The sequence below is a fragment of the Nerophis lumbriciformis genome, linkage group LG07 (genome assembly GCF_033978685.3).
Source record: "Nerophis lumbriciformis linkage group LG07, RoL_Nlum_v2.1, whole genome shotgun sequence".
In the NCBI taxonomy this organism is placed as follows: Eukaryota; Metazoa; Chordata; class Actinopteri; order Syngnathiformes; family Syngnathidae; genus Nerophis; species Nerophis lumbriciformis.
Genome location: NC_084554.2, coordinates 9,742,418 through 9,759,335, shown reverse-complemented (window position 1 = coordinate 9,759,335; position 16,918 = coordinate 9,742,418). Strand labels below are relative to the sequence as shown.

At 41.0% G+C, this 16,918-nt stretch overlaps 1 protein-coding gene across 1 annotated transcript in view; it reads right to left on the bottom strand.

Moving 5' to 3' along the window:
• sh3glb1a (SH3-domain GRB2-like endophilin B1a) overlaps window positions 1-16,918 on the bottom strand; it is a 30,210-nt gene that overhangs the window by 1,047 nt on the left and 12,245 nt on the right. The window contains exons 5-8 of the mRNA XM_061965859.2: window positions 11,664-11,756; window positions 8,137-8,226; window positions 7,887-7,987; window positions 3,311-3,542 (exon numbers count right to left, since the gene is read on the bottom strand). Of these exons, the coding sequence (XP_061821843.1) occupies window positions 3,311-3,542; window positions 7,887-7,987; window positions 8,137-8,226; window positions 11,664-11,756 (516 nt within the window). The remainder of the gene's footprint in view (window positions 1-3,310; window positions 3,543-7,886; window positions 7,988-8,136; window positions 8,227-11,663; window positions 11,757-16,918) is intronic.

Below are 16,918 nucleotides of genomic sequence, written 5' to 3'. Positions count from 1 at the left end.
AATTGTACACCAACCACCTGATTATACACAAATGTGTCATTAAGATGACCCAAACTGCGAAATTTGTCTAAGAATGCCATCTCACAAATTGAATATGCACCAGAATTTACTATATTCTTATTTGGCATAAGTTCCGAAAGTAGTTTTTGTGTACCGTATTTTCTATAAGGCGCACTTAAAATCCTTTCATTTTCTCAAAAATCGACAGTGCGCCTTATAACCCGGTGCACCTAAAGTATGGAATAATTCTGGTCGTGCTTAGGAGAAGTCATTTTATTTGGTACATGGTGTAATGATAAGTGTGACCAGTAGATGGCAGTCACACATAAGAGATACGTGTAGACTGCAATATGACGCCAGTAAACAACACCAAAACTTTAAAGGGGAACATTATCACCAGACCTATGTAAGCGGCAATATATACCTTGATGTTGCAGAAAAAAGACCATATATTTTTTTAACCGATTTCCGAACTCTAAATGGGTGAATTTTGGCGAAATAAACGCCTTTCTAATATTCGCTCTCGGAGCGATGACGTCACAATGTGACGTCGCATCGGGAAGCAATTCGCCATTTTCTCAAACACTGAGTCAAATCAGCTCTGTTATTTTCCGTTTTTTCGACTGTTTTCCGTACCTTGGAGACATCATGTCTCGTTGGTGTGTTGTCGGAGGGTGTAACAACACAAACAGGGATGGATTCAAGTTGCACCAGTGGCCCAAAGATGCGAAAGTGGCAAGAAATTGGACATTTGTTCCGCACACTTTACCGGCGAAAGCTATGCTACGACAGAGATGGCAAGAATGTGTGGATATCCTGCGACACTCAAAGCAGATGCATTTCCAACGATAAAGTCAAAGAAATCTGCCGCCAGACCCCCATTGAATCTGCCGGAGTGTGTGAGCAATTCAGGGACAAAGGACCTCGGTAGCACGGCAAGCGATGGCGGCAGTTTGTTCCCGCAGACGAGCGAGCTATACCCCCTGGATGTCTTGGCTCACACCGTCCCGAAGATGATCAAGAGAAGAATATCGACCCTAGCTTCCCTGGCCTGCTGACATGAAGGTATGTCTCCAGAATATATTATTTGATGAAAATTGGGCTGTCTGCACTCTCAAAGTGCATGTTGTTGCCAAATGTATTTCATATGCTGTAAACCTAGTTCATAGTTGTTAGTTTCCTTTAATGCCAAACAAACACATACCAATCGTTGGTTAGAAGGCGATCGCCGAATTCGTCCTCGCTTTCTCCTGTGTCTCTGGCTGTCGTGTCGTTTTCGTCGGTTTCGCTTGCATACGGTTCAAACCGATATGGCTCAATAGCTTCAGTTTCTTCTTCAATTTCGTTTTCGCTACCTGCCTCCACACTACAACCATCCGTTTCAATACATTCGTAATCTGTTGAATCGCTTAAGCCGCTGAAATCCGAGTCTGAATCCGAGCTAATGTCGCTATAGCTTGCTGTTCTTTCCGCCATGTTTGTTTGTGTTGGCTTCACTATGTGACGTCACAGGAAAATGGACGGGTGGTTAAAATCAGGCACTTTGAAGCTTGTTTTAGGGATATTGCGTGATGGGTAAAATTTTGAAAAAAACTTCAAAAAATATAATAAGCCACTGGGAACTGATTTTTAATGGTTTTAACAATTCTGAAATTGTGATAATGTTCCCCTTTAAATGTTCCATTGAGATTATAGAACATTACACACGGCGCTCAAAAATCTGTCAAAATGTTTTAGTACAACTTTGGTAAACTTTGAAGCTGCGCCGCTTGATGGATTGTCGAAGCATTACGGCTATCGAAGTCAGACGTATGGCACCCATGAGCAGACATATTAACCGGCGTTTTGTTTCGAAATATTATGTAAAACCAACTTTTCTTAACTACTGGTACCTGCTGATGTGTATTTGGGATCTGCATAAATCCTGAAAATTTGTGCACGTCCGCCTTTGTAGTTGATAAGCTTCTTCTTGTTTTCTATCTTCACTGCAAAAACTGAAATCTAAATAAAATTAAATATCTCACATAAGGGTGATATTTGCTTATTTTCTGTCTGATAAGATAATTCTTCTCACTAAGCAGATTTTATGTTAGAGTGTTTTACTTGTTTTAAGGGGTTTTGGTCCTAAATGATCTCAGTAAGATATTACAGATTGTTGCTGAGATTTGATGACCTATATTGAGTAAAACATGCTTGAAACTAGAATATCAACTGTTGCAAAGCTGTGTCATCAACACTCACAAGTATAAAACTACTTTTTTTAAAGTAATAATTTCTTACTTCAAGGATGAAATAAAAAAATCATGATGCCGAGATAATGGCACTAGCATTCACTTAATTTAAGAATACTTTTCAACATATTGAGCAAAAACGTCTTTTTTTCTACCAAGAAAAGTACAGTTGTTATTAGTGAGAATATACTTATTTTAGGGTATTTTTGGGTTCATTGAGGTTAGCTTATTTTACTTGTTTTGGAAAGTCTTGACAAGCCGAATTTTCTTGTTCTATTGGCAGATAATTTTGCTTAGTTCAAATAAAATACCCCTCATTTTTGTATTTTTTTTTCTTGTTGTTGAACACTGACTTTTTGCAGTGTTCTTGTTATGGGGCTTAAAGTTCTAACTTCAAATGTCAGTAGACTCACTATGAAAGTGCTAAAACTACCAATGTAGTGGGTTTCCATAATTCAAGGAACTTTAGTTATTAGAAAGTTCCGGTCGGATGGTTTTTCTCGAGACACATTTCCGGCGATGTTGCACTAGTGAGCCACGGATGAGGAGATGCTGCTTCGTTATTGATTGAAGTAAAGTCTGAATGTCATTAAAACAGTTAGCTCCATCTTTTGACACTTCTTCCACTCCCGTCCTTGCACGCTACACCGCTACAACTAAGATGACGGGGAGAAGACGCTGCCGAAGGTGAGCCACGTAAATAAGACCGCCCACAAAACGGCGCATCCTGAAGCGACTGTCAGAAAGCGACTTGAAGATGTTCTGCAACATTTTGACCAAAGAACCACCATTACATGTTATGTAGACCACAAGGAAGTTTTTTACATTTAGAAAAAAAATCATAATATGACTCCTTTGATGCGCCTTATAATACGATGCACCTTTTGTATGAAACTAGACCTGAATAGACCCGCTCAACGGCAGAGCGCCTTACAACCCGGTGTGCCCTATGGTCCGGAAAATACGTTAATCCTGTGAACTACCTGGGCCTCCAAAACTCCCATTGGGCAATTAGCTCCTCAGCATGGGCAAAGAAATTGCAAATAACTGTTTCACAACAAGCTACAACAATAGCTCACCTCATCAGCCAGCAGGGAAAGTTCACTGCTGCTCGCGGCGTCGTAGTCGTACAGGACTCTCGCTTTGCGGCTGCCGCTGGAGCTTCGCAATTCGCTGAAGCCGCCTGACGTGGCTGAGCCCCCACGGCTTGACGGGCTGGGCAGGGAGGCCGACACCGCTATGGTGGGCACTGAGATGCTGGCCCCTTCTGACACAGACGACTGGTTGTTGTTGGAGAACGATGAAGGAAAACTGAAGGGAGTTAAAGAAAGAGGTGCAGGATGAAGAAGCTGCCAACATTTGGAGTTTGCAATCTGGTAGTTTAGTTTTACTCCGCCAATGTAAATTGAGATTTGTTTCCAACACCAGCGGGGTGTCTTGATACAACTGTTTCACTTAGCCTTGAGTATGGGCTGACGCCGATACTGAACCCATATGATATCAACACTAATCAAATGCATACCTTTACATTTTGTAGTGTGGAATGCTAGAAAAGGGTTGATCAAGTGAAATTACTCAGGTCTTGCTCCAGAGGAAACTTTTTGGTACGTTTCGAAAAAGTGTGTTTGGGCAACCCTCATTTCCTTATTGAACACAATACCTGCAAATATTATTAACAACGCAGGCATCATTTAATAAGAACTTGAAAAAAACGGCCTTAAAAATGGAAATCATAGTTTATAGGCGACTGGTATAAATAAAATGGATGTGTTAAAGGGGAACATTATCACAATTTCAGAAGGGTTAAAACCATTAAAAATCAGTTCCCAGGGGCTTATTTTATTTTTCGAAGTTTTTTTTCAAAATTTTACCCATCACGCAATATCCCTAAAAAAAGCTTCAAAGTGCCCGATTTTAACCATCGTTATATACACCCGTCCATTTTCCTGTGACGTCACATAGTGATGCCAATACAAACAAACATGGCGGATAGAACAGCAAGTTTATAGCGACATTAGCTCGGATTCAGACTCGGATTTCAGCGGCTTAAGCGATTCAACAGATTACGCATGTATTGAAACGGATGGTTGTAGTGTGGAGGCAGGTAGCGAAAACGAAATTGAAGAAGAAACTGAAGCTATTGAGCCATATCGGTTTGAACCGTATGCAAGCGAAACCGACGAAAACGACACCACAGCCAGCGACACGGGAGAAAGCGAGGACGAATTCGGCGATCGCCTTCTAACCAACGATTGGTATGTGTTTGTTTGGCATTAAAGGAAACTAACAACTATGAACTAGGTTTACAGCATATGAAATACATTTGGCAACAACATGCACTTTGAGAGTGCAGACAGCCCAGTTTTCATCAATTAATATATTCTGTAGACATACCCTCATCCGCTCTCTTTTCCTGAAAGCTGATCTGTCCAGTCCAGTTGGAAATACATCTGCTTTGAGTGTCGCAGGATATCCACACATTCTTGCCATCTCTGTCGTAGCATAGCTTTTGTCGGTAAAGTGTGCGGAACAAACGTCCAATTTCTTGCCACTTTTGCATCTTTGGGCCACTGGTGCAACTTGAATCCGTCCCTGTTCGTGTTGTTACACCCTCCGACAACACACCGACGAGGCATGATGTCTCCAAGGTACGGAAAACAGTTGAAAAAACGGAAAATAACAGAGCTGATTTGACTCGGTGTTTGTAATGTGTTTGAGAAAATGGCGGATTGCTTCCCGATGTGACGTCACAATCGAGAGCGAATAATAGAAAGGCGTTTAATTCGCCAAAATTCACCCATTTAGAGTTCGGAAATCGGTTAAAAAAATATATGGTCTTTTTTCTGCAACATCAAGGTATATATTGACGCTTACATAGGTCTGGTGATAATGTCCCCCTTTAAAAGTGTATATTTTTAAATATATATTTCATCAATGGTTTGATGTATTTGTGTAACGTACAAGGTACATTTGGATGAGCGAAGTAGCAGCAGTACCTTTGGCACTGAAACATTGTTAATCTGTGCGCTATGTTTTCAGTATGTTTGTAATAATAACAATTTGCCGAAGGATTGGAGATGGAAATTAGCAATTGTCAATAATCCCACATATTTACATGTCAAATGTAAATATGTGAGATGTAAATATGAATTGTCCCATTTTTTAAATCAACTAAATCTACAAATCTACCCAAACAGAGAAATGATATTGGTAGGAAAACACTAACCTATTTATCATTAACCATCTGGAATGCCGTATTTAATTTGAAGTGGAGAGGTAATTTTATTCTGGCGACACTAGTGGTCCCAATAAATATTCTAATTAAGCTCAGCAATTTGAATGATGCAGACATGTTTGTTATTGGATACTTTGTAATACGCGGCTGTCTTGGAAATTTTGTATCTGTAATATTTGATACTTGACAAATGTGTCTATGAATGTTCTCATTCATCCAGGTCAGTGTCCATCCATCCATCCATTTTCTACCGCTTATTCCCTTTGGGGTCGCTGGAGCCTATCTCAGCTACAAGCGGGCGGAAGGCGGCGTACACCCTGGACAAATCGCCACCTCATCGCAGGGCCAACCAGGTCAGTGTCATCTCAGGGCATTCCATCGATGGCAACTGGACAGTTTGGTTTGTCTTGGAAGACGTTTCATCAGTTCATGCTCCTAGACCAGGGGTCGGCAACCCAAAATGTTGAAAGAGCCATATTGGACCAAAAATACAAAAACAAATCTGTCTGGAGCCGCAAAAAATTAAAAGCCATATTACATACAGATAGTGTGTCATGAGATATAAATTGAATTAAGAGGACTTAAAGGAAACTAAATGACCTCAAATATAGCTACAAATGAGGCATTATGATGCAATATGTACATATAGCTAGCCTAAATAGCATGTTAGCATCGATTAGCTTGCAGTCATGCAGTGACCAAATATGCCTGATTAGCACTCCAAGTCAATAACATCAACAAAACTCACCTTTCATGCACAACCTTAAAAGTTTGGTGGACAAAATGAGACAGAAAAAGAAGTGGCATAAAACACGTCCTAGAAAGTTATACATGTAAACAAACTACGGTGAGTTCAAGGACCGCCAAAATTAGTTGGACAAAACGGCGCTCGCCAAATACTCGAATCAGTGAAGCATGTTTATTATAAACAGTGTGCTTTATAACAATTAGGGAGGTTTGTGTCATGTTTGTCCTCCTACAGAAACCATATTAAAACAAAAAATAGATTGTTTTCCCCTCATCTTTTTCCATTTTTCATACATTTCTGAAAAAGCTCCAGAGAGCCACTAGGGCGGCGCTAAAGAGCCGCATGCGGCTCTAGAGTCGCGGGTTGCCGACCCCTGTCCTAGACGTAGATTGGTCCGATCTAGTCCTAGACTTAGATTGGTCCGATCTAGTCCTAGCTTTAGATTGGTCCGATCTAGTCCTAGCCTTAGTTGGTCCGATCTAGTCCTAGCCTTAGATTGGTCCGAGTTAGTCCTAGTCTTAGATTGGTCCGATCTAGTCGTATACTTAGTTTGGTACGATCTAGTCTAGTGCCAAAACCCCAAATATCTTTACTGCAAAACCAGGAGGGTGTACCTGGGCAAGGATGCTTTAATGCAAACAAGACAATCCTACTGTCAAAACTAATGACAGTCGTTGAAGTGTAATTTCCCCTCGTTAGCATTGAGGTACTGTGTGGCAGAACAAACGCTGTGGATTGACTACCACCAGTACAAAATAGTCGGAATCCCCCGCGTAAGTATTCCATTCAATTGTAAACAAATAATAATACAAATGGCATACTGGTCACCTTCTGTGACCAAAATGTTTTTAAACTCCTGTTATTTGTCGGAAGCTAAATTGCAGAGTTTTGGCACCAGCCGCTAATCTAAGTCTATGATCATTAACTGATGAAGACTACTTGGATGAGAGGCGAAACGTCGTCTAAGACAAACCAAACAGCCCAGGTGCGATCGATTGAATGCCCTGAGATGACAAATGTTGTATTTTAGACTTGATCAATGAAGGACACTTATTACGTATGTCTACCTTGTGTGCTGTTGTGTGCTTAGCTGTTGTGTAGCTCCTAGCAGCCTATAGCCTACCATGTTTACCTTTTGTAAAGAACTTCACTAAAATAATGTGCTTATTGGAGGACATTTAACTGTTCACTGGCTGTCATCAAGCTTTGCACAAGTAAACGCACTGCTTATGTTGGAGAGCTTATATCGGAGATTTTGGACGCACGCCAATACAACCCGATACTTGTTTTCTTTGTTAATATCAACACCGGATCGAGACACCCCTAAGCACCAGAACGGGTGATGTTTGCGTTTTTCAAAATAGCCGTGTTTGTATAGATATGGCCTGAAAAGAATGTGTAGAGGCTGAGTCCTGACAGCTGATTGGATGAGTGGGTAAAGGAAAGGCAAAGTGTGGGTGCGCGTGAGAGAGAAGGCAGCATATTGAGAAATGCGCAAATGTTATTCTGGCGTCGTTGCAGCCGGCAGCCACCTGTTTGTTTCAATAAAAAGGTATTGTTGATCGACAACCTCCTTGTCATCCTTTCAATGTCCAGACAAAAATTACAGTATTTTACATCTACAAAATATGCACAGTCTCCTGCAGAATCCAGTATAATTGCATGACTTTACCTGCCCAGCTGCTTCTGTAGATCTACCATGTACTGGTAACATTGTGCGTAGTACGTGGTCTGAGCCTCCACAAAGTCATTCAAGCAGCGTAGGTGGTGTGCCTGGTGCCATACAAAGAACAAATGTGAGACTATCTTTAAGTGATGCAAAAACAATTCTCTTGTGGGAGCTAGGGATTAAAAACAAGAAGTATGTTGCGTGACTAAGCTTGAGTTTGACACATTGTGTATCTGCAAGCTGGGGTACACACATGGGTGCTGCTGACGCCTTCCAGCAGCAGTCGGGTGATCTCAGCCTGCCGGTCGAATTCGCTCTGAGTCATCCTCAACTCCTGTTCCGCCTGTGGGAAAGAGAAAGAGAGAGAGAGAGAGAGCGTAAAAGTGATTTTTAGAGGATTGTAATATGCAGCTTCAGAAAGGCCTCCTAATGGTAATGGCACTGCAAGCCAAAAGGACACAGTTGTTAACGCATGGAAAAAAGAAAAACAATTGAGTTTGCTGCAAGGTAGGAAATGATCACAACAGACTGTCATGATCATGCATATGTGAATATGGGATACCACAAGCTAAAATGTAAAAAACAAAACAAATGAAAGGAATCCACACAGACTTGTGACTTGTAAAGTACAACAAAGAGTGCTGTGTAGTCCCAGACTGACAGTTCCTATCCTGATAGTACACACATGGAGTGACATCTGTGTTTACAGATTGGACTTTATCGATGTGGGTCCAAGTGTGACTGCACATATCACCACTTGGGGACCTTTGGTGCGTGTGTTATTATTTTTTTAAATTCAAACATGGCTCCAACATTCCACTCACCTTGGTCACTTCCTCTGCTCACATCTGCTGCTTTGCGATTTAAAAACAGTGGCAGAAGTTAGAGTTACAGCTGTTGTGTACTCACTTTGTGTGCGCCTGTGCCATATCCTAAGTTATAATAAGTTGTCAAATTCCTATTCTTTTCTTTCTATTCTTCTTTTTTATTATATACATTTTAGGCAATTGCGAATTAGCCTTAGGCTAAAAATACAAAGGATTTATATGTGTACATAATGTTTATTATCTGTGCCTATTAAACATCATACTATTGACAGTTTAACATTATCAACACAATATTTAAACTAGTTCTTTACTCTTTCATTACATACAATTGTTGGATCAAAACAAAGTCTATAGTACACAATAACCATCTCCTACTAATTTAAATCCTTTGGTTTTTACCCTAAAAAAACCTTCCTGTGTCCTTGGAATTATTCACACAGTTTGTAAACAGTAACAAAATTAGGAAAAATATTTTGAGAAAGTGCAAATATCGACCTAATCACTCTAGTGTGGGTTACATAGTGATACTACCCTAGGGACGGCGTGGCGCAGTGGAAGAATGGCCGTGCGCGACCCGAGGGTCCCTGGTTCAATCCCCACCTAGTACCAACCTCGTCATGTCCGTTGTATCCTGAGCAAGACACTTCACCCTTGCTCCTGATGGGTGCTGGTTAGCGCCTTGCATGGCAGCTCCCTCCATCAGTGTGTGAATGTGTGTGTGAATGGGTAAATGTGGAAGTAGTGTCAAAGCGCTTTGAGTACCTTGAAGGTAGAAAAGCGCTATACAAGTACAACCCATTTATCACTATTATCGACATAACCAATTTATGAAAGAATCCGACTCCTCTGACTAACGTGTCGTGTACTTACTGCGACGATGCTGACACACCGACATCTGTTATGTTATCCTCTCTCTAGACCACCCCTGTCAAACTCAAGGCCCAGGGGCCAGATGCGGCCCGACACGTCATTTAATGTGGCCTGTGAAAGCCTTGAAATAATGTGCATACTTCATCTTTCTTACTAAATGTTTTCATTGTTTCCATTTTGACAGAAAAAAAATTATGTAATACAGTTCATGAAATTGTATATGTTTTAAACTTTGATATATATACAAATATTCAATTGTTATTGTTGTGAATCTTTGGGAACCTCGCCATTCGATTCTTGGGGTGAGGATTTGATTCATAATCGATACTCGATTCAACACGATTCGATTCAAACTGATTTTTGCAATGTATTATAATAACACCTTCATGTACATAGTGTATACAACCCCCCCGCCTTCCATTTTTTTGTTTATATTGTTTTTCAAATCACCTGACATGTATACTGTGTACATATACATTTTTTTGAAGTAATTTTTAATGTACATGTTACAGGTTATATATATTTTATTATTGAATGTATCAAATGTGATGAATATTTAATGGACCACAAAGGAGACAAGCCTTTTGGCTTTTTGTGCCATGCATTTGCCTATTTAAAGCATTACATGGATTCAATTATTTAAGATGTCAATAAACTTCTCAATCAATCAATCAACAAAACAGCTTACAGGTTTCAACCTCCTTTTGGTTGCTGGCGTATGAAACATACGCGCACCAAGTGCAAGCATAGAGATGGCCCAAAAAATGTTTTTTTAAATTAATTCGTCCAAAAATAAATAAAAAAATAGATTTTTGAAAATTACTCCAAAAAAAATCGGAAATTTTTAGCACCCCTAATTATATACCGTATGATAGTTTGTAAAAATAACAATAAATACTTAAATATCTGCTTGTCACCTTGACTTACGATTTCAAAGCAAGTTATCCATCAATTTGTATATACACAAATCAAATAACCAAATGCAAAGGCAATAATATAATGAAGCGATTATACTTTTATATTCTTACATTCACTGTGACAAGCGGCCCTCATGACTGCGATGTGGCCCTCGATGAAAAGAAGTTCGACACCCCTGCTCTATCAATCAATCAATGTTTATTTATATAGCCCTAAATCACAAGTGTCTCAAAGGGCTGCACAAGCCACAACGACATCCTCGGTACAGAGCCCACATAAGGGCAAGGAAAAACTCACCCCAGTGGGACGTCGATGTGAATGACTATGAGAAACCTTGGAGAGGACCGCATATGTGGGTACCCCCCCCTCTAGGGGAGACCGAATGCATTGGATGTCGAGTGGGTCTGACAGAATATTGTGAGAGTCCAGTCCATAGTAGATCCAACATAATAGTAAGAGTCCAGTCCATAGTGGGGCCAGCAGGACATCATCCCGAGCGGAGACGAGTCAGCAGTGCAGAGATGTTCCCAACCGACTCTTATTAATCTACTTGCTAAATTTCCTGTTAATATCTGCTTATTTTCTGCTGTAACATGCTACCATTTACACTTCTTAAAATGTACAAAGCACTTATTTCTTGGTGTTGTTTAAAGGTAGCTTATCGGTTAGCTTTTCTTTTGGCGTGCCTGCTCCCTCTGTCAGAAGGGATTGGCGTGTGTGATCGACATTAAATCGGCAACGGCGGTCAAATACTTTTTCACGAAAATCTGTTGATACTGATCGGTAGCGGATTGATCGGCACAGCTCTACTTTTTATACTTAGTATTTGTACAAATTTTGTCATGTTATTTTCACACTAAGCACATTTACATCAACTTAACATGTAAATAGGTTGCTGCTGAAAACATTTGCATTGACCAATCATATTGTATGGGTTGGATCACATGACAAAATAAACAACAGTGCAGAAAAGGGAAGTCAAAATGTGCCATATTTGTTCACTGGCAACCATGTGACTTTATACAGAAGCACAGGCTTGTGTAGCTTTCCTTCCTTAAAAAAGAATATTGCCTCACTTTTTAGAGAAGCAGAATTTCAGTTGGCTGACGGGTAGACACGCACATGTCAAAATAAAACAGTCAGGCATGAGAGAGTATATACATACCACAGCTCTCGCATCAGCCATGCGGGCCTTCTTGAACCTCGTTTTGGCTGCATCCAGATCCAAGCGCTTGACCTGCAGCAACTTCCGTTCTTTCTGGTTACAAATAAATGAAAACGGAAAATAAGCCCACAGGCTTCAGTTTTCATTCACTGCAGCTGGGAAGAGGGCCACATTTTGTTTTTTTCCCCCCAGTTGTAAAGCAGTAAGACGACAGTTTCAAACAGAAGTTCCAGGCACTGCCTGCGATCCAGATTTGATCACATGTTAGTAGTTACACTCAAACAAAGCACGAGATTATCATTCTTTTCTAATCAAATTAATCGATTGATCTTTGCAGCCCGAATTGCAATCGTGTAAAATTGCACTGCATCATATAATATTTTGGCCCTGGTTAGCTCACTAGAATAACCCTAACAAAAGGAATCTTCAAACCAAAACGCCCTAAAAAAAAGGTACAAAAAATATACCTTTAAAACTGGCTAAGGCTAAACTACGGAAATGTATAGATCTTGTACACTTTTGGACCGCAAAATCATGTACAAAAACAACAGGCTACCCGAAAATATACAACAATTCTTCTCAAAAAGAGAGATGAAATACAATCTCAGGAATAAAATAAATTTTGAGCATTTGTATGCACGCACAGCATTGAAAGCATTTAGTGCAGCTGTATATGGAATTAAACAGCGCAAGGGATTAGGTAAGGAACTTAAACGATTTATAACCTTGGGAGGTATTTGAAGCATATATTTGAATGAATTAATGAAATAAGTTTATTTCGGTCATATAATCAACCATCAATCATTTTGTGTGACCAGTTTAACAGTACAGATTAGACATATTTAACAATCATACACATTTACACACAAAAATAAAATAAAATAAAAAGAATGACTGAAAAAGGAATAGGCTGAAGCCAAAGCTTATATTTGCCTATCCTATACATTCACTGAAAATTAGATTGCCTGGAACATCAACGTTAATAAAAATCAATGGGATGAAAGTACCGTATTTTTCGGACTAAGTCGCAGGTTTTTTCATAGTTTGGCCGGGGGTGCGACATATACTTAGGAGCGATTTATGTGTGAAATTATTAAAACATTAGTAAAATATCAAATAATATTATTTAGCTCATTCACGTAAGAGACTAGACGTATAAGATTTCATGGGATTTAGCGATTAGGAGTGACAGATTGTTTGGTAAACGTATAGCATGTTCTATATGTTATAGTTATTTGAATGACTCTTACCATATGTTACGTAAACATACCAGGCACGTTCTGTGTTGGTTATTTATGCCTCATATAACGTACACTTATTCAGCCTGTTGTTCACTATTCTTTATTTATTTTAAATTGTCTTTCAAATGTCTATTCTTGGTGTTGGCTTTTATCAAAAAAAGTCCCCCAAAAATGCGAGTTATACTCCAGTGTAACATATATGTTTTTTCCTTCTTTATTATGCATTTTGGGTCGGTGCGACTTATACTCCGGAGCGACTTATACTCCGAAAAATACGGTAATTGTTACTATATTTTATAATTTTCAATTATTTCACCTTTCAAGGTTTTCTTAAACCTTAACAAAGAACTGCATGTCTTCAGCTCATCACTGAGCTTGTTCCATTTAACTCTTAAAACTGAAATACATTTGTATTTTATATTCGTTCTTACTTTACCTATTTCAAAAATCAATATCCCCCGTAAATGATAGTTTTCTCCTCTTAATTGAAATAACCTAACAATACAAGCTGGAAGGTTGTTTTTTCCTTGAAACATAATTTCCATTGTTTTTAAAAACACAATATCTGAACATTTTAACACATTAGAACTTATAAATAATGGATTGGTATGTTCATAGTAGCACGCTTTGTGTATTATTCTAATGACCCTTTTGTGAAGTGAATTATATTTATATAGAACTTTTCTCTAGTGACTCAAAGCGCTTTACATAGTGAAACCCAATATCTAAGTTACATTTAAACCAGTGTGGGTGGCACTGGGAGCAAGTGGGTAAAGCGTCTTGCCCAAGGACACAACAGCAGTGACTAGGATGGTGGAAGCGGGGATCGAACCTGCAACCCTCAAGTTGCTGGCACGGCCGCTCTACCAATCGAGCTATACCGGCCCTTTTTTTTTTTATGAAGGGTCATTAGAATTAGAAAGTATAACAAACAATGGGGCAAGGGTGGATTAAGATCAGCTTTGCTTCTTCCTACTCCTTTTTTGGACTTGTTGAATTGTTAAATGCAAGTGTGATTGTTTGTTATGCTGTGCATTTTTCTAACATCACCCTAATAAATAAATTGATTGGAAAAAAAATATAAAAACCTCAAGTTTGTCATACAGTCATAGGTTTTTTAATATTTACTCTATTTTTACACTTGTATGTCAATTAAGATTAAGAATGTATTGCTGTCAATCAAATTCATCACAAGGTTGCTGGGGATTACATTTGATTAACCCCAATTTAGTCTTGATTTTCAATACAGCGGAAGATGAATGACGGAGAAAAAGAAGAAGCTTATGACTACGGCGTCGACACGGACTACAATTGCGGACGCACGCACCTTTTCAGGACTTATGCAGATCCCAAATACACATCAGCAGGTACCAGAAAGTAAGAAAAGTTGCTTTTGCATAATATTGTGAAACAAAACGCCAGATAATACGTCTGCTAATAGGTGCCATTTTGCGGTCCTTAAACACACACCATAACAATACTTGTTCTCAGCTTGACGAGTAAAGAGGAGACTCACTTCAGCATGTTAAAAAAAAAAGACGCGACCGCTGATCTGTTTGCACATTATTCTGACATTGAGGATGTCGTTCACAACAACACAAGCCGATGAGTTGTGTTGTTGACGACATTTCACTTACATTTATGTAAATTTCCCTGATATTCTGTGTTTAACAGCGGGTTCAGTTTTATTGGCAAATTATTAAAGTTAAAGTACCTTGCTTGCTTAGGCGGTCCATCGTAGTCGAAGATGACGTAGCTTCCATTTTGTTGCTCTGGTCGGTGGCTATCGTTGCTGGCGACGATGCCACTCCATATGACTATGAAGTCCGATCCTGGAACCACACGTCCTGCCACAGTGGGGACATGTCAGGCCTGGATCAGGGGGCTGGGATGGTTCTGGAACTGCAGGGTGGTGTCTTCGCCTCCGCTGATCCCTCCGGTGTTGGTTCCGACACTCCTCCAGATACATGACCCCGTCATGGCACAGCAAACGCCACAGCGATCGATTGGCTGCAGCTGTCTCAAGTTCGTGGGGTTTGATGTTGCACCTCTTCAATATCCCTTTCAGTTGGTCTTTGTACCTCAGCTTTTGTCCTCCGGGCTTTCTGCTGGCTGAAAGGAGCTGACCATAAAGCATCTGACGAGGCAATCGGTGTCCTGGCATCCGGATGGTGTGACCAACCCACCGGAGTTGTCGCTTTGCCAGGGTGGCCTCTATGCTTATGGACTCAGTGCGCTGCAAGATGTCCGTATGAGGAACTCGGTCCTGCCATGTGATGCCAAGAATGCGTTGGAGACATCTGATGTTAAATGCATCAAGGCAGCGGATGTGTCTGCGGTATATTGTCCAGGCTTCTGACCCATACAGCAGAGTTGAAACACACACCGCCCTGTAGACTGACACTTTCGTTGAGATTCGAAGGTGATTGTTTTCAAACACCCGGGAGCGCAGTCTTCCAAAGGCAGAGGAGGCTGAGTTGATACGAGCCTGGATGTCATCATCAATCTGGCATGTTGGGGTCAGAATACTGCCGAGGTAGCAAAACTGCTCAACGAGCTTGAGGGGTGTGCCGCTGATGGTAAAGACAGGGGGTGTAGGGGATGGGGTCCTCTCCTGAATGAGAACCTCTGTTTTCTGAATGTTGATCACCAGACCTAGTGAGCGGTAGACTGATGACATGGTGTCTAGTGCATGCTGCATGGCATCAGGAGTGTGAGCGAGGAGTGCGCAGTCGTCTGCATATTGCAGCTCCTGGATGTTGGTGCCTGCCATCTTCGTCTTTGCCTGTAGGCGCCGGATGTTGAATAGGCTCCCATCCAGGCGAAACTCGATGGAGACACCACTATCCTTCGTGATGGACTGCCGGAATAGGAGTGTGGCTGCTGCCAGGAAAAGATTGAAGATCGCTGGGGCCAGTACGCACCCCTGCTTCACCCCTACTTTCACGGGGAAAGAGGAGGACTGCTCACTGCCTACAAGTACACAGGCCTGCATACCATCATGAAACTGTTTTAGTATGTTGAGAAACTTGGGGGGGACACCAAATTTCTTGAGGATGCTCCAGAGCAAATCACGGTCAACTGTGTCAAAGGCCTTGGTGAGGTCAATAAAGGTAATGTAGAGGTCCTTGTTTTGTTCCCTGCATTTCTCCTGGATTTGACGGGCAGCGAAGATCATGTCTAGTGTACTTCGGTTCTTTCTGAAGCCACACTGTGTCTCTGGGAGGATGCCCTCTGTTAGAAATGTAAGGCGAGAAAGCATAATCTTTGCAAGTACCTTGCCGGCCACTGAGAGAAGGGAGATGCCACGACTATTTCCAAAAGATGATTTATCACCTTTCCTCTTGTAGATGGTGACGATGTTGCTGTCTTTCCATTCTTGAGGCAGGACCTCCCTGTGCCAGATGGCTAGTATGAAGTGAAACAGCTTCCGCTTCAGTAGATAGCCTCCCTTCTTTAGGATTTCAGCCGGAATTCCGTCAGGGCCAGGGCTCTTGTTGTTTTTGAGGCTCCTGATTGCAGTAAGAACCTCACTGAACATGGGAGGGTCATCAAGGAAGGGAGAAAGCGGGAGATCTGGGAGTGCATTGAGCACTAATGGATCAGAGGGGTTTATTTTATTGAGCAGTGAGTCGAAGTGCTCAGCCCAACGCTCAAGAATTTGTTGTTTATCCTTGAATAACACGTGTCCGTCTGCGGATCTTACTGGAGCGATGCTTCGCTTTTGTAGGCCATAGATGGATTTTGCAGCAGCGTAGAATGCGTAGGTATTATTAGCATCTGCATATCCCTGGATCTCCTGGGCTTTTTTGAGCCACCACTCATTTTCCATGAGCCGCAGTTGTTTCTGTGTCTCAGCTCTGGTTGTTTTATAATGGTGGAGGAGTGATGGAGAGTGAGGGTTGGAGAGCAGGGCAGCATGGGCTTTGCGCTTGGCGTCCAGCAGCTCCTGTATTTCTACCGAGCTGTTGTCGAACCAGTCTTGATGGTGCTTCTGAGTAAAGCCGATGGTTT